Source organism: Gorilla gorilla, chromosome X (assembly GCF_029281585.2).
Source record: "Gorilla gorilla gorilla isolate KB3781 chromosome X, NHGRI_mGorGor1-v2.1_pri, whole genome shotgun sequence".
NCBI lineage: Eukaryota > Metazoa > Chordata > Mammalia > Primates > Hominidae > Gorilla > Gorilla gorilla.
The window spans coordinates 119,994,984-120,013,662 of NC_073247.2; the positions used below are offsets into that span (position 1 = coordinate 119,994,984).

General features: G+C 41.3%; 1 protein-coding gene across 11 annotated transcripts in view; it reads right to left on the reverse strand.

Moving 5' to 3' along the window:
- COL4A6 (collagen type IV alpha 6 chain) overlaps positions 1-18,679 on the reverse strand; it is a 286,626-nt gene that overhangs the window by 47,906 nt on the left and 220,041 nt on the right. For 10 of the 11 annotated variants that reach the window (XM_055376253.2, XM_063702815.1, XM_055376250.2 and 7 more), the window contains exons 4-12: positions 17,792-17,926; positions 16,242-16,286; positions 10,660-10,776; positions 8,224-8,292; positions 6,521-6,556; positions 3,075-3,137; positions 2,216-2,251; positions 1,995-2,036; positions 888-980 (exon numbers count right to left, since the gene is read on the reverse strand). In XM_055376253.2, coding sequence (XP_055232228.1) covers positions 888-980; positions 1,995-2,036; positions 2,216-2,251; positions 3,075-3,137; positions 6,521-6,556; positions 8,224-8,292; positions 10,660-10,776; positions 16,242-16,286; positions 17,792-17,926 — 636 coding nt within the window. Of the gene's footprint in view, positions 1-887; positions 981-1,994; positions 2,037-2,215; positions 2,252-3,074; positions 3,138-6,520; positions 6,557-8,223; positions 8,293-10,659; positions 10,777-16,241; positions 16,287-17,791; positions 17,927-18,416; positions 18,466-18,679 lie in introns of all 11 variants that reach the window. The other variant, XM_055376249.2, reaches the window with a different exon arrangement.

The following is an 18,679-nucleotide window of genomic DNA, read 5'->3' on the forward strand; positions in this document are numbered from 1 at the left end:
TGGAAAAGCTCCCTAAGTTTTGGGAATGATCAAGGAAGCAGACAATCTCTTTTATGTTGCCAGACCATTCCCAAATCAACAACTACTTCCTGTAAACCTGGAGGGGCTTGGAGTTGTTACAGCTTCCACGAAGACAAATTTAAAGAAAGGAGACTAAACACATTTCCCTGCCTAGGCCCCTTGGCCATGGGAACCGAATCACTAAGCTTAAAGGAACCCTGGCAGGAAATGCAAGTTACTGAAAGATAACTGCACACCTTAACAGTACACGGCCATTCAATTACAACCATGTAGGTAGTATACAGTGACTCACATAAAAATACAGATCGTAAAATATTTCAGTCAAACAGGTCTATAGTGTAAGCCTTGGTAGTTCAGATCCGGTAAATTAGGGCATCTCTTGTCACCACTTGGTGACAGTATATCCTATTTTCAGGGTCAAGTTTTAAGAGCAAATAACTTCTTTAAAAAGATAATTCAAGAGCAACCATTCATACCCTATGTGTTCTGTCACAGCACTTTGGGGACACCATAAGTATTGAGAGGGTTGGGAGTTAGGAGGAAAAACACAACTATTTAATGTTTACGTTATTCAGCATATCAAAAATTGAATCTGCAACACTAAAACAGAGAAAATAGCGCTTAAATGAATACTCAGATGCCCAGGCACACTCAAACCTACACACCAAGAAACATACTCAGCCTTTTAAGAAAGCTTTTCATAAGGGGCAAAACAAAGAAGGCTTTTTACTCTCACTTCTAAACAAAAATCCATTACCCAGAACCCTCTATTCTTCCAGTATTGTCTGGTTATTAGAGTTAAGTTCTTGTGTTATAATTATAGGAAAAGTTTTATTAATTTTTTCCTATTCTTAAACGTTCACTACCTTGGATCCTTTCTTCCCTTTGGGGAATCCCATGAATTCCAGCTCTCCAGTAGATGGTGGAGGTCCTGCTGGGCCAGGGAGGCCAACATCCCCCTGTAAGATCAAATGGAACATTAAGCAAAGTGACAATCACATCGACCGTTTTTCCAGAGTGGGGGTTTGTCCTCTGGATGTAACTCACAAATAAACTGTCTCTTACTTTGGCCTCTTCACCCTCATGCCAATGAGGAAACAAAACTCTCACTGCCAAAGGGTGAGAAGAATTATAAGCCCGACCAATGAATTTTGTACCAGCACTGCAGAGGGAAGAGCAAGATGGATAGAAGGAAACTTTAAGTTCATGGTTGCTAGGAAAGGATGTTTAGAAGAGATTAAAAAAGGAATCAGAACGAGGTGAATGGCTACCTCTTGGCAACAATGATCCAACTCTAAGTGGTCTAATCCTTGCAAAGAGCACAATCAGAGGCAATGATGTTCATATTAGAACATTGGAGGCAAGAGTTGTTCCTTCAGAAGGCAGTGCAATTGTAACAGAAGGGTGAGAATGGCAAGTTCTCAGCCTCGCTTGAGGCTCTGAAATCACAATGCAATTTGTAAAGAGGAAATGAGAGAAGGAGGGAAATAAAAGAGAATGGTGAAAGAGAGGTTAAAGAAGAGAGAGGAGAGAGAGAGAGAGATACAGAGAGAGAGGAGGACAAAAAGGAAAAGAAGGAGGAAGTGGAGGAGGAGAAAGGGTAGAGAGAAGAGGGGAAGCAGAGACAAGGAAAGAGAAGGGAACAGAATACACAAAACACCAAGGAAAGACCCAGATGGAAGGAAGAGAAAGAATCTATTTCAAGGGAATATGTTTGTAAGACATACACCTTTCACAGGTAGGAAGCAGGGAAATAACAATATTTTGAAGGGAAAAGAACCACAATAGCCCATGTGTGGCATGTACACATGTAGCCCTCAAGAGATCCCACCAGAGGATCTATGTGGGTTGGGAAATATTCATTTCCCAAGGCGAAAAAACAAATCCTCTTACACAAGCAGGCACATGTGTGTAATCAGACACATTTCTTGCAGCATATGGAATGCAGATTGTATTTTTTAAAAGCTGTTTACCTTGACTCCTTTCTCTCCTTGAAAACCTAGCCCCATATTCCCCTAGGGAATAGGGATACAGGGAGGAAAAACAAAATCGATTACTAAATAAGCTCTGGGAACTTAAATTGGAATGCAATCTTTTTTACCAGAAAGTAGGGTTAACCAAACCAGTATCTCTCTGGGAAATCCAGAGTACTTAGGAGTAGGAAGCAAAATGCCCTAAGACAAAGTATACTTACATCAGGACCAAGAGGACCAGGAGGCCCTGGAGGACCCTAGATTTTTTTTAAAAAATAAGAAAGAGTTAGCACTTGTTAGTTTCAGTCAAAAAGAACACGGCATGTTGAGAGTCACTCCCCAGTAACTCAGCCATCTCTCCTGCTTTGGCATAGTAGATTCTAGCTGTCTTTCCTATGGTTCCCTTTTATCTCCTTTGAAATCCCCCAAATTGACCTGGTAATCACATTAATGCTAAGGTAGTGAAGACTTCATGTGTCATTCCTCCCAACAGGCCAGAAATTTTAAAATGATGACCTTTGGTGAAGCTAAGCCAAAGTACTGAGTAATGGGATTTCTTGCAGTGGAGAGAACAATCTGGGGACACAGCTTTCCCAGAACCACATAGATGACTGGCTATGCTTTTCCTCTACCAGTGATGATAAACAGGTTTTGTGTCAGAAAAATGGGTAGGTAGGTAGAGCTGCCCAAGATGCAGTGTTAGGAAGGAATTTGAAGCTTCTTCAGTATTCAGGGTGGGTGATAGTGATGGTGGTATGATTAATTAGCAATACCTGTCATGGGTGAGGAAATGGAAGGTGGCAATAAATGTGTCAGGGATCTGCCATCCCTGGGCTATACTTTAGGTTGAGCTAGGGTGGGAGGCTTTAGAGGCACAGATTGGATGGTCAGATAGACTCTGATAAATAACTCCAATAGCTCCTAGCAAGAGCATGCTTTACTTTAACCCTCCAAGAATGGAGGTTGCCCTTGCTCACCCAGGAGGACCTAAATTACACAGGTTTACATTGAATCCATAGTATGTAGGGAAAACAGTCATGTGAACACTGTGATCACAAACGAGGCTTAAATTGATCTTACTTGTAATCCTGGTGGTCCTGCAGGTCCTACAGCTCCAGGAGATCCGGGTGCTCCTTGTGGGCCCTAGAGAGGCAAGTTTTTACCAAGTTCAAAAAGCAAGGCAGTTTTCCAAGAAAAATGAAAATATGTATGTCCACGAGAACTGTACAAGAATGTTCATAGCAACTTTATTCATAATAGTCAAAAATTGGAAATGTTCCAGTTGTCCAATGATACAAGGATAAACTCTGATAGATTCAAACAGTGGAATAAATGCCTACAATAAGAAGTAGCAAACTACTGATATACGAAACAATGTGGATGAATCTCAAAATCACTGTGTTAAGCGAAAAGCCAGACCCAAAAGGCTAGAGGTTATATCATTCCCTTTACATGAAGTTCTAGGACTGGCATAAAGGAGAAAAATCAGGATTGTGGTTGCCTTTGGGGTGAATTGGGGCAGAGATTGACAGGGAACGAGCAGGAGGGAACTTTCTGAGGTGATAGTAATTTTCTATACCTGAATAGAGGTTTGGATTACATACAAGTATGCATTTGTCAAAACTCAGCAAACATACACTTAAGAGTTAGGTGTTTCATTGTATGTAAATGTTATATAAAAAGAAAGAACTGCAAACAAATATTGAAGTCTAATGAAAGATAGGCATGCTATAGGATTTAGGAGTAAGTGAACTCTTGTCTACTATTTACTTTGACATTCATTAAAAATAGGATGGATTAAACACCGCATGTTCACACTTATAAGTGGGAGCTGAACAATGAGAATGCATGGACACAGGGAGGGGAACAACACACATTGGGGCCTGTCGGGGGGTGGGGCAGGGGAAGGGAGAGCATCAGGAAAAATAGCTAATGCATGCTGGGATTAAAACCTAGGTGACAGGTTGATAGGTGCAGCAAACCACCATGGCACACGTTGTTTACCTATGTAACAAACCTACACATCCTGAGCATGTACCCCAGAACTTAAAATAAAAATTTAAAAATAGGATGGATTGATGGACAGAGAGAGGGATGGATAGATAGATAGAAGGAGGATAAAGCAAGTACAGTTGGCCCTCTGTATCTGTGGGTTCCACATCTGTGGATTCAACCAACTGATTGAAATTTTTTTTTTTATAAAAGGATGGTTGCATCTGTATGGAACATATGCAAATTCTTTTTTGTTACTATTCCCTAAACAATACAGTATAACAACTTTTTACATAGTATTTACATTGTATTAGGTATTATAAGTGACTTAGAGATTATTAAAAATATAGGGGAGGATGTGTATAGGTTACAGGCAAATATGACACCATTTTATACGAGGGATTTGTGCATTCATGGATTTGGGTATCCATGAGAGGTCCTGAATCCAATCTCCCATGGATACCAAGGGATGATGTATAGTAAAATATTAATGGTATGTGTGTTCATTGCAAAATTCACTCTACTTTGCTCTATATTTGAAATTTTTCCTATTAGAATGTTATAAAAAAACAAAAAAATTTTTAAAAAAGCAAAAATTATATTAATATCAGATAAGGTAGACTTCGAGACAAATAATATTACCAGAGATAAAGAAGGACATTTCAAAATGATAAAATAGGTCGATTTATCAAGAAGACATAACAATCTTAGATGCCTATGCACATAATAGCAGAGCTTCAAATTACATGAAGCAAAAACTAACAGAACTTCAGTAGAAACAGTCAAATCTGCAATTACAGTTGGACATCTTAACATCCCTCCTTCCATAATGAACAGAAACACTAGACAAAAATATCAGTCAGGACACAGAAGATCCAAACAATAGTATCCATTACCTTGACCTAATGGATATTTTTAAGATCATTAAACCCAGCAACAGCTGAATACATATTCTGTTCAAGTGCATATGGAATATTCACCAAGATAGACTGTATGCCGGACCATAAAATAAACCTTGACAAATTTAAAAGAACTGAAATAACACAGTGTTCACTCTAATTACAATAAAATCAAACTAGAAATCCATAATAGAAAGATAGCTGGAAAGTTACTAAATATTTGGACTCGAAGCAACACACTTCTAAATATTCCATGGGTCAAAGAAAAAATCATAAGGGAACTTAGAAAATTTTTGAATCAAATAACAACAATGTTAAACATAAGACAGTGAAATCACAAGAGAAAAATGGTCTGGTGAAATGCAAGGGTCCATTTCCAATTGTGGAGCAGGAATAACTTGACATGGGCCTGGATAAGGGGCGGAGAGGGTAAGAAAAGTTGGAACTCAGACAGGAGGAAGAGAAAGGAGGGGTTCAAAGGGCCTCCAGAAATAAATGATAGTCTGAACATTGTTTTGAAAATAACTAGCCACGTGTGATCACCTTGCTGATCACAAATATCTTAGCCACCAAATGCCCTCTCCCCAAATTGAAGCAGTTTGTATATCATGCCTGTGTGTGTGGACAAACATTGAGCCTTTGTGGGCAGGAAAACAAGTACCTAAGAGAAGCTATGCAGCAAGTACAGTGGATGTTGTTCTGTAAATTTAATGAATACACTATCTAAGCCAGTTGTTTTGCCCTAGGGAATATGTATGGCCTTGGTCCTTATTCATCTCTGTTTTTGTGTGTGCTTGCACACATCCCATTTTTTTGCCTACTTTTTCTCATGAAACTCCGTAACTCTCTATTTAGAAAGTCTCCTCCCACTGCCAGCTAAACACCATTCACACTTCTCACAAGCTACCTTCTGTCTCTTAGACATAAAGACTCACATGACATATCCTTAAGTGAATGGCATCTCTTCCTCTAAGTTGCTGTGGAATTCTTATGCCACATTCCTACTAGTTTTTCCCACCCTTCGGGGCAGGGACTGTGTCTACATTGTCTCAGAGATTACTGAAAAAAGATAGAGCGAAGAAAGAAAGAGTGAATACAGGAAAGGGAAAGAAAGAAGAGGAAAGAAACGTTTTTTCTTAAGCTGTTTCAAAAAAAAAGTGACGACAATGTGGAATCTCAAAGAAAAATAATGCTCTTATTAACATAACTCACAGCCTTACATGGACTCACCATTATCAAGAGTCCCTAAAAGGAATTTCTGTGTGGAATACCTTTTAAAGCAATGTGCTCTACTTCTTTTGATTTACTCACAGCACTCGACACACAGAAAACATTTAGTAAGTGCTTGCTGAAGGAAAGGCAAAATACGTTCCTAGGGGAAAGTACATCCCAGTGAATACATGTCTCTGGCCTAAAGTCTGAAAGCCTGCTTGTCATGCAACTTGACAGTGGACAGTTCATCCTCTCAGTGCTTTCTCATTTGGAAAATGTCAATACTGTGACCCATTCTACTTCAACTGTCTAGATTTTCCTTGAGGTCTACAAAGACCTTAGAACATCATAGAGAAGAACGAAAATGCACCATTAGTGATTTTTAGTCAACACTGAGAGCTCAACACATAAATAACAACTTACAGTGATTCCATCCAGTCCAGGCAGCCCAGGATCCCCCTGAGAAACAAAGGCAGGACACTGAAGAGTTTAATAAATTAAGCCTGCAATATTTCAGATAACTAACTTAACATTTATAGGGACAAAAACACATCTCTGAACCTTGGGCCTCCTCTGTCAAAGTCTTGTGTTTTAAATAATGTATGAATTGGACATATTCGACTGTTTAGATTGTTTATTTTTTCTGTAAGAAAAATCCGGACTGTAGAAGACACATATTATAGCCTTGGCTGAACAGGATTTCACATTTTACTTGGATTAATTAATTTTCACCTTTGCTAGGAACTTATCAATTAGAAACTACTTCTGTGGGCTGGTGATTTTCCTACTCCTTTTGGAGGAAAGCAAAGCTACCTTCCTGTGTGCCTTCATCCCCAAAGATTCTGTGCCCATATGTATATGATGCAAAGCGGACATTTCAAGGGAAAATCAACAGAGCATACACTCTCTGATTATGTTTTAATTACTTTGCTGCATCTTTAGTTACTGCATGAATCAGTAATATAACCATCTTGTGAAAATTGTTGTGTTCCACTGAATCCAGGGTCTCTTTGATATTTGGCAAAACCATTTAATCAATGTTTTCTAAGACAATGACCAAATTTTGACACCTGCTAGTCTTACTCCACTTGGCTTACAGTAAAAAATCAGCTCTCTGTAGCATGGAAAGAGCACTGCCTGAGTTTTAGCTCTTTAGTGAACTGGCTTTGAGCAAGTCACATAGCCTCAGTACACCTCAGTTTTTCTGTCTGTAAAATGAGCAATACGAGTCCAACAATCATGAGGTCCTTTCCAACTCAAACATTTTATCTTCTACTATGGCATCTATAGTTAGAAGCCCATACCCTAAATCTTGTCTGGCTCTCCAGCCACCCACCCCCATCACTGCCTTCCAAAGCGATTTCCAATGTTCCAGGCTCTATGCACTAATGGAAGACAGAAAAGTGCCATCAATTAGCTGAGTGAACTTGGTGCATCTTCTCCTCAGATGTTGGGCACATACATTCTCATTTGCTACCAGGGAAATGATGGACTCCTGTCCCGCTCTGCAAGGGAATAGGGCCAATCATTTGGAGCCAGGGTTTACTTAGGCCCCACAGGATATCAGGCAACACAGTCACAAGAACACAGAAGGTTCTTGTCAATTCTGGAAAGAGATGAAAGTTTCCAGCCAGCTTCAGGGCTGATGGGCAATTTTTGCAGACATCCAGGGGCCCAGCTAGGGTGATGGGTTGGTGTGCAGTGACAGAGAAGGGCAGAACCAGGATCTTTGGCTAAAGGCCATGTTGAGATGGGCAGAGACATACATGGCTTCAAACCAAGGAATACAGACGACAAGGATTCTGGAGTAGATAAAAGGTATCTGCCTCCAGGAAATGTCTTGGTTTGTGAAAGAAAATGATACCCATGCAAACTGTTTGTTTGCTGATCTGTCTCCTATTTTTGGTCTAGATCCTGCAGAGCAAATCTCTTTGACAGTATAGTTGCAAACATTTATGTCAATGTTTCCACCACAAAAAGCTCCAGATTCTTTTGAATCCAGCTTGGTCTGCTCCTTAAATAGAGACACAGATGCTAGTTCTGGAAATGTTTTCACTGGAGGTGGGGCCCAATGCTGGGGAACCCAGCTTATAGCCTACTCAGCTATCTGACTTACAGGTTCTTACCTTCATTCCTTTGAAACTACCTGGAGCAAGGACAGGGTCACCTTTTGATCCTTTCTGACCAGGAAGCCCCTGAGTAAAATAGTTCAAAAAATTGAAGAAATACACACACTTATAGTCTTTTTAATTGCATTATCTGATCAGATAGAGGACGGGACAGCAAGAGCCTGAAACCATGTGACTTTTTCTATGGCAAAATTGGCTGTACTAAGGGGCAAAACACATTCCTTGACCGGGTGCTCTGATTCAGAGCTGTATGCCCTCCCAATCCCCAAGCCAGAAGTCTGTAAAGGGAAAGGGTTTGAATGGGTCTGAAATGTGTTAAAGTCAGATACTTTACATCTATTCAGAGTACTGGTCTGAACAACCACAAATAACTCATGTAATGGAGAGTTCGCTGCTTCACCCCTCACAGGTATAGGTCACTGACAGAACCTTTGTCTAGGACAGAGGTTAGTAAAATTTTATGAAAAGAACCAGATAGTAAATAATTTAGGCCTTTTGGGTCATATCTAAACTCTGTTTTATACTCTTCTTCTTTCTTTCTATTTTATTATTATTAAAAAAAAAAACAGGCCACAAGCCAAAGGCCATGTGGTCCAGTTTGTAGACCTCTGGTCTAAAAGATATCTACAAAACTACCTTCATCCTGTACTTCTACCACACAACTTCAGATTCAAAGTCTGTCTAAGAGGCTGTTGTATCTCACTGCTAACATGAAAAATGGTTCAAAGTACACAATTCCAATCTTTCAACTAGATTTTTTGCTGTCTTACTGGCAGATGCTGGCTAATATCTGCTAGAGTTTGTACACCTGGGGATAATCAACGTCCCTACACCTAAGGGGAAGTCAGGATTAGTATTTGGGGTAGGGCTAAGCTTTGCGGACTGAAGCATTTATTGAATGATTGATTCCTTCAGCACAGGGATTATTGGTATCATAAAACAACAACATGATCCCAGGAGCAGAAACCGGTTTTTTTTTCACTTTATTTCCTATCACTGCCTGTTTCACTTTATTCTTGTGGCCACTACTGTCTTGAAAGAAGCTTCAAAAAAGCCGACTGAATGATCTGTTTGCTATTCAGCAAAGGATACATCTCCACTTAGTAAAATACATGCCCAAGTTCCTATTTAGGCTTGAGGTTAAGTTTAGAGACAGAACTAGGTTTTTTCCTTTGTCCTTTGTCAATGGGTATTTATTACCTCAACATTTATTTTCTCCCTTTAGGGGGTAGCATGTCCTTGCTTTGCTGGATTTTCATGGAAATGTTTTGTTCTATACCTGGTTGCCATGGCAATCTTTGGAGAACTTTGCAACCCACTTATCTCATCCTATGTTAGCAATACATCTTTCCTTACCTCCCCACCCCCCGGCATATTGATTTGGTCCTTAGGTGTCAAAGTCCTATATGCCAATCTGGGGCTTGTGCTTTGTCCATCTATCTCATTTTCTCACACATATACCCACACCCCAACCTGGTCACTGAAGGTGGTGGTGCTGCTCTTCCAGTGAAGTGTCAATTAATTCATGTAGCTATAAAGCATGTCTAATGAATGGGGTGATTTCTAGTTAAATATCTCAGATCAGTACCCTCATGAGTTTAGATTATTTCAAGGGAGGTTGACAATGAGTCTGAAATGTGTTATTTTTCTCTTTCCAGCCACTTGTAAAATCAGCCTGGAAAGGCATTGTATTTACTAGAGATCCCTTAGATCAAAATATCTGAGCCCTATCTGGATGAATGGAATTAAATAAAAGTGGTGACACTGGAATCCAGTAAATACCTTATCAATACCATAACCAAGGGTTATGATGTGGGAGTGTAGCCACAAACTCTGTTACTATAGAGTAGGGTTTCTCAACCTCAGCATTATTGACACTTTGAGCCAAATGATTTCTAGATGTTGGGGAGGGGGCTGTCTTGTGCCAGTAGCACACCACCAATTGTGAGACCTCAAAATATCAATAGTAATTGCCAAATGTCCCCTGAGTGGCAAAAATCACCTCTGGTTAAAAACCACTGGTATAGACCAAGCTTGCAAGCCGCTTTGGGTTTTGGTTAGTGCTTCCATGATCCCATATAAGTCTTCCAAACATTCCTCAATATTGTCTGATGTGGGACCATGTCAAATAGCCCAAGTGTGTATTTTGCCATGAAATTTACTACGGCCTTTTAACAATCTTGCCAATTTCACAAGCTGCATTAAAAAAAAGGCAACCCTAAACAGTGTAGCATGTGCACACCCCACTGCAACTGGTATTCTTCTTTAGACTTTTACTGTTGTGGTGCTGCCAGTATTGACTCCTACATTGGACAAGGGTCTGTAGTGGCTGCCCCACAAAATCTTAATGAGGTTTCCAGAGAGGCAGAAAAAGGGCACACGTAGAGACAAGCAAAGCCATTTGAAATAAAATGCAAATATCTGGCAGCATACGGGTGGTCCGAGAAGCCCAGGATAGCCATCAGGGCCTGGAAATCCAACAGCTCCTTGAGTTCCATTACAGCCATCCAGACCAGGTGGGCCTCTGGGGCCTGGTTGTCCAGGGTGGCCCTGTTCAAAGAGAAAAGAAGGGATCAAGTTAGCCAAAGGACTGTCAGCTATTCTAAATGGCTCCACAGCGAGAAAAGCCAAGCATGCTATTAAACTGTGGCTCCTTGTTCACTCCCTTAGCCCCATCATGTATGTTTGCATGTCTTTCCTTTATACTCAAGCATATGTGTCTAATCATATCTCAATGTTGCCCCTCCCAAAAGGATGAATGCTTTAATAACGACCAAGCTGAAACCAAAGGGATCAAGCATGAACAGATGGGATACACAAGGTCTTGCAACTTTACCTTCCTTGTATACAAAGATGTACTAAAATTGGGCTTAGCTGTCTGGCAGCTGAAGTGATACCAACAGGGAATCATGCCAGGCCTTGGGATTCCTCAGGCCAGACAGAAGCTGAGCAGCCTGGCATGACATTCAGTATTGGAAGCTCTGCATGGGAAATGATGCTGGATTTTGGTTAACAGAGCAGAAGCAGTTCCCACAGCACCCCCTCTCCTGAAAGTTGCTTGGTCCAAAATAAGCAAGTCCTGCAAGAATTACATTTTCAATCTCATTTTATCATGCTCACACATCAGGCTATTGCTTCAGTTAGAAAACTGTATGTTTTCCTCTCCGTACTAACTACTGAGGCAGTTGTTTTGCTGGGGAATTAGTAATCATTCTCATACAATTCATCTGAATTCAATAATTTTCCAGAGTTGGGCTTCCTTGGTACATAGAGTCTACCCTTTTGTAGATAATATACGTTTTTTAATTCATCAAAAGCCAATTGTGTGTTGGGCATGGAGCAAAGAGATGACCAGAAAGACCAGAAATATAGACAGGTCAATAAAAGGTAGATTTCCCCCCTGCCGACGCAAACACACTTTAAAAGCCAAGTATATATATTTAATGATTTGAGAGAAACATGCTCTATGTTCAAAAATGAACTTTTCAAATTATTAGAGGAAACAACCTTTTATCAAATTCTTATAGAGAAAATATTCTATAGAATTCTGTTTCATTTTCGTTGTTATTATAGTTGTAAGAGCTAGACACACTGTTAATACAAAAGTGTGAGTCTAGACTACTGGACTCACGGAATGCTAAGTCCAGAGGAATGGTCAATAAACTTGTCTTTACAACAAAGTTGCTGCAATCTGTGCCTCTGCAGACTCAGGTGATGATTTTTAGTTGCACTGGGGAAGCTGATGCAGCTCACTAAAGTTTGCAACTTTTTATTAGTAACTGGGATGGTTACTCTTGTTTGCCCTGAAGATCTACACTCTGTCTCCCTCAGATCTGTGTCCTAGGAGCCTGGCCTCTATGGACTGTGCCACCTAGGCTCCCTTTCCTTCTGTCTTCCAGTTGTATTTGGCCACTGGGAGACACAGACTGGAGAGATCAAAGCAGGAAGAGAAAGACACAGGTTATTTATTTCTCCCATGCCCTCCCTCCTTGGCTATATTCCAAGGAAATGAACAAATTTTTCCATAGTCTTAGTTCCTATTCGGCAACAGCTTTTTCATGGTTCCAGATCTCAGAGGACTCCAGTAATTACCATTCCATTTTTTCCCCTTTCGGGTCTGGGGTAGCTTTGAGTTAGTCGTTCCACCATCCATTGTTGTTTCCCTTAATCTTTCCCATATCTGTTAAATATAGCCTTTACTCAACTCTATTCAGTTAAACTCTTCAGGTGAAATGTCTGTTTCCTGCTGGGATCCTGATCACCACTATTATAAAATGTCCCAGCCAAACTTGCTAGGGGTTATCTCTCAGCCAGGTTACAGGGATAAATTGATGCAAAACAACAGGCTGGCTCAGTGCCAGGAGTCTTCCTTACTCCTGAGTCCTTGTTTCTGTTTGACACCAAAACCTTTGTCTGGATTCTTAACCTTTGGTATCCACATCTTTTACTTAGGCCTTATCCTTTTCTAGTTTTCTTGCCTGAACTCCTGATATTTCCTACCTGTAGGATTTCAGGGATACCTGTTTACACTTTCCTACCTTAGCTGAATTCTCTGGAAATAAATCTTTGACCTCTGACTCAGATCTATCAGCCCCTTTTCATCCAGCTGACACCAAGGAATGGGTAGACAAGGCATGTTTTGAGCCAGTTAGACTTGTGCTCCAATCCCACTGTTTCCCTTCCCCAGCTTGAGCCTCAGTTCCCTCATCTGTCAAATGGTGATGACTAATACCTACCTTATAGAGTCATTGTCAGCATTAAAAGTGAATAATGCCTATTCCACTGGGTTATGGTTAAAATAAGTGAGACTAGGTTTACTAAGTAGGAGCTCAATAAATGGTCTTCTCTCAGTCAAGTCAGCAAGGGTAAACCACAGGACTGAGCTCTACCTCCTCTCAGTTCTCAGAACCACAGAATTTCTGGCACATTGCCCTTCATTCTTATAGCTAATGATTTTACATATGTGTGTGCCAACCCTCCAAGAGCGTATAGCTCTTTGAGGGGGGAAACCATAGTTCTATATTGCCTCAAGGGACTGAGCACATGGAATAGGTGGATCTGTTGTATTCCAGAAAAGCTAAAGCAATGTTCCTCAGAACCCAGTTTCAAAGGAAAAGTTTCCATTTGGTGAGTGGTATGTGTTCACTTTGAGGATATAAATCTCATGTGCTCATTTACAAGTCTCCAGGCAGGGAACTAGAGATTCAGGATTGACTCCATGGGGAAAGCTAAACATAAATTGCAAAGTGAAAATCTCTGCTCCCAACTGCTTTGAACTGAAAACATTTGATAAACACACATTTCTTGTGGATGCCAACAGGCCCAACTCACAGCTGGGATATCATTAAAAGCCACAGCCCTACTGTTCCTAGTCTATGTTGTTCTAATGTTGACTATCTTAGGAATGCTTGTTTGCTCACTCTCTTGATTAGTTGCTGTGCCCTTTAGTGCAAAGACTTAGGTTATCATGAAGTGACGACTAACCCACTCATGTTGAGATTGTCTACATGACAGCAAAAATGGAGTTTTGAGAACAAAGCTAGTGACACATATGTTAACAATCAGCTAATATTAAGAGGGGAAGCAGATCTGTGCAGTGATCCAGTTTAGTAAGATGTGTTGGGAAAGCTGTTGGTTTCAGCCAAATTGCTTAATATGTGTTACTGAAAGTTGAACAAAATAATCAGTCTGACTAGGCCTATGGTGTCTGTGTTTTTCTGTCTGAGGGAGCCCTGACAGTCTAAGAACTATTGCTAGGCACTAGAGGTTGGAGTCAGCCTCCACCGCAATATCTTTAGAGTGTTTACTCTATGCAGAGTTCGGTCATGGGCCTCTCAGGCTTCTGAGAGGAATGGAAGATATAATCTCTGCTTTCTAGGAGCTGGATGAGACTATCACAAAAAACTATCTATCACTAAGTCCCATAGGGCTGTAGGTAGTGAGACGCTGGAGTATTTGAGACAGGTACCAATGACTCCTGGGAGATTAGAAATGGAAGGAAGAGGTAAGCACTGAACAGAAGATGTTCAACAAATACTTCTTGAGAGGCTGCAAGAGAGAGAAACAACAAGAAAGTGGGATTTTATGGAGTAATGAGGTTTGGAGCCTGCAGCTAGGGCAATCAGAAGTCAAAAGAAAACACATATAATTTTTGGTCAAGGAAAGGAAATATCAGGAGTTCAGGCAAGAAAACTAGAAAAGGATAAGGCCTAAGTAAAAGATGTGGATACCCCACAGGGAGTGGGGACTTCTACTGGGAGCAGTAAGCTCATTAAGAGGGGTCTGAACAGCTGCAACTCATTCTGTCAAGCAATGAAGCCTCGAAGAGAAGTGATCAATTCCTGCAAGCTCTAGGGCTCTCTTGGCCACAGGTTGGAGGCAAGAGTATCCAGCTGGACTCTGGGGCCGTTTCCAGCTCAGAATTGGAAACAGCCTTAGCCTCACAGGATTCACTTCCTTCCAGCTCCCATTAAAACAAGACTGCAGGAGGAAGGGCATACTAAGACGGAAAGCTCCAAGTCCTCCACTCATCTCTGGCAAAGCCAGGTCCACAGGATGAATGGAAGAGGCTGCCTCCAGTTTGCTAGTTTCCCTTACCCAGTGGCTCCCAGAAGATACACAGTCTGGGTGGAGACTCTGGCTAAAGGGGCCATAGGAACACAGCCATAAGAAAATGTCAGGAGACATCACAAAAGGATGGCCAACCCCGTCCGCTTATTTTCCCACTGGTCTATTTCTGGGCATTTTTGCAGACTCTGCAGTTGAATAAAATGCTGAAGTCTGATGGCCGATTTGTTGATACATGCAACAGATATGAGGTAAGTGAGCCTTCAATTCTTCAAATTCATAAATTTCTACTAGATCAGAGGAGACAATGAATCAGATGATATTATCTTTCAGGGCAGAGCCACATGATTCCTCTGTATACCCAAGGTTGAGTGCTAACATATAGCAGGGGAACGTTAAATATCTACAGATTGGCAAAAAGAGATTTGAACCCCTTTTCCTGACACTAGATTATTACTGAGTATAACACAAAAGCTGTTAATTACAGGGCCTCCAAAAACCATGCTTTGATAAGGTTCAGAACAACCTCTGAGAGGCTGTTAGAAGGATAAAAGCAGGCTCTAGGACCTCCCACAAATGGAGGAGCTGCACTTTTTTTTTCTGTTCTATATGCTGAGATTCTGTTCGTCTATTAAACAAGATTGAAAACTGCTGCTGTAGACAAACATAGCCCAGACTATGGCTTAAATATATGGAGAAGTGTCAAAGAGAAAAACTAAAAAAAGATAGACAGTAAGTTCCAAATATTGTATTTTAAAGGCTGGTGCAATGCTACCACGGAATCACCAGTGGTGGGATAGGCGCAGATACAGGATGAAAATAGAGAAACTAAGGGATTAGGCTGGGTGGATGGAAAAAAGAAATGTCTGCAAGTTCCAAACCTTCCACTTCTCTTGGGCAGAACAGAGGTCCACAGGACAAATTTTGCAAGAGGCTGCCTCAAAGTGATCTTTGGAGTAGTCACTTTGTAAAAACTTTAAAGGAAAATTCACTCTGAAATGAGGTATGGCTGAAGAGAACAAATGACAAAATGGAATGTATCAAGATATCATGAAGGATTTTACCCTCTAATTTCATGTACCATCTTAATTTCCCTATATGAGGATATATATCCTCTAATGTGGCTCTATCTTTACACCTTAGAACCAGTTCCTCATCTCCAATCAAAGCTCCACTCAACCCACAAGACTTAACTCATGTTGGCTAAGATATTGATGTTATGGCTACACAGGTCCCTCTGCTCTCCAATCATCCGACATAGGGCTGCTTGTGCCTGAATCCAAGGGCAATTGTGTGTGACCACTGCCCTTTAAACCTCACCACACATATCTCAACACTTGTTCCTGAGCATGCTTGCATGAGACAGGATGTTGCTGAGGTCAAAGTGTCCGAAATATGAGGCAGAACCTAAAGGAGGATATGAAAAATTCATCTGTGGACACACTCACCGGAATCCCATTGATGCCAAGAAAGCCAGGAACTCCCATGGGACCCTAAAAAAAGGAGTAGGGAGAGGAATGTAAGACACAATCCAACTGATGTTTGTTAGACTCAGTAGGTTTGTTTATGAGAGTCAATGGCCTACATTTTTAAGAAGTGTTTCGTAACCCCCTCCCCATATTGTATTCCCTTGATTCTTACTGCAGTTCCAAGTGACCATTTACCTCTACCTAAGGCCTTAGACAGGTCTTTGTTCCGAAACCAGCTCTTTTTTTTAAAGGAGTATAGTCGAGGTTTTAAAATTAAGGCTTACTATTACCTGCTGCCATCTGGGGAAAACTGGAGAACCTTGAACGACCTAATCACAAGTTTCCCTCTGCATTATGATTCTACAGATAAGGTCCCCTAGCCGAACAACTCTCCTTATCAAATGGACCAGGTGCAATTCCAGCTTATCCTGGAATAGCAGTTTCAATTTCTTGCTGGCCTACTGGACTATTCAAACAAGCCAATTGCATCCACCTTCAGGAACCAGGGGCACCCTGCCCTACTGATACTACAAAGTCTGCTTTGCACAGCCTTTTCTTCTAAACTCTGTTCCCAAGTGCTATACCTATGTGGCCCTATGTGGTGTGTGGTATCTTCCTCCCCTGAGCTGTGAGTATATGTGACTAATAAATTGCTGTCAACTTCATCTGCCCAGTGTCAGGTGTCATATCTTTAGTCATCCCCATGATCCTAGTGAGGGAATCGTTCCCTCACCAACAGGGCGAATAGAAGGTGATTAAAGTAGGCAGGGAACATAAACTGAGCTGCTGAGCAGTCAGCCTGCCACCATGACATTATCACTCTCGTTTCTCGCAGCTCTTTCCCTATATTTGTGGCCTAGATTGCTTCTAAGCACTCTGACCCCTTTCTTCCCTGTATCCTTGCTTGGATTCCTGATCTGTGCTGCCCAGGTGATTGGACTTCCAGTCCATGCACAGTTCAAACCCACCTGACTTCTTACCACAGTGAGCCCACTTGTTTAGCAAGCAGCTAATACATTTACTTTATGGTGTGCTTGCTATGGGAGTCCTTCCAGAAGTGGGCTGATCCATTGGCAGGCCATCACCCATCCGATCTCTTATTAAAATATGCAGCCTGGGTGGGGCATGGTGGCCCATGCCTGTAATCCCAGCACTTTGGGAGGCTGAGGCTGGTGGATCAGGAGTTTGAGACCAGCCTGGCCAACATGGTGAAACTCCATCTCTACTAAAAATACAAAAATTAGCTGGTGGCAGGCACCTGTAATCCCAGCTACTTGGAAGGTGGAGGCAGGAGAATCGTTTGAACCCAAGAAGCAGAGGTTGCAGTGAGCCGAGATCACGCCATTGTACTCCAGCCTGGGCAACAGGGCGAGACTCTGTCTCAAAAAAAAAAAAAAATGCAGAAATGCAGCCTGGCACCAAACTACTCAGGAATGACATCATAAATGAGCAGAACTGGGATGGAGAACTTCTGATCTTTACATTTGTAGCCCATGCATCAAAGAGAAATCAAGCTTTGCTGGTCTTACCTTATCTCCTTTTGGTCCATAAGGTCCCAGAAGGCCTGGGGAACCCCTTTCTCCTTTCAATCCCGATAAACCAGTAGAGCCAGTGAATCCTTGAGGACCTGTTGGGCCTTGAATTCCAATTGGTCCAGGTCGTCCCTAAGGTGGACAGAAGAAGTGCAATTAGTCAATAGAGGACTTAGCATTAATACTTCTCATTTTCCCACGCACAAAGTGCACTGTCATCACTTCACTGAATAATTTTGGCTAAGAGATCTGTGAGGCACGCCAAAGTTCCAGACACGGATCAGAAAAGGCTATTTTAGGGATTGCTAAGCTTATTTGGATAGAACACATTTTATAAGCACATTTAATAAGATTCATGTGCACCAAGATCCTTCAACTTTGTACTTCTTAGGAAATTAGTTATTCAGGATGGATAATATTGTCCTCTTCCTAGTTAATGCCAGGCCATCCATCAGATTGTCAAAATAGTGAAAGAACAGAGCGCTGGAGAGCATCATGACATTTTATAACTCATGTCCAAATGGCCAACCATGTGCTTGCAGTGAAATCCAGAAATGGCTGTGGCTAAAGAACATTGCCCCAGGGGGCCAGAGTGGGCCCAGAAACCTACAGGATGACAAACCTGCAAGAGCTCATCTTCGTTGGCAGATCCCAGGACTCCATCACTGCACCTAGTAGCAGACATTCACAGGGAAAACACACATACACATGCACATATACACACATGAATTGCTTATTTGTTCTTTCTTCCTATCCCTCTCTCCTCTCCTCTCCAATCTGTAAAGTGTTGAATGTGTAAAATACAAGAAGCCTAAGAATATCTATTAAGTATCAATTATGATAGCAAGAGGGAACAGCCTGAGGATTTTAAATGCCCTGCTTATA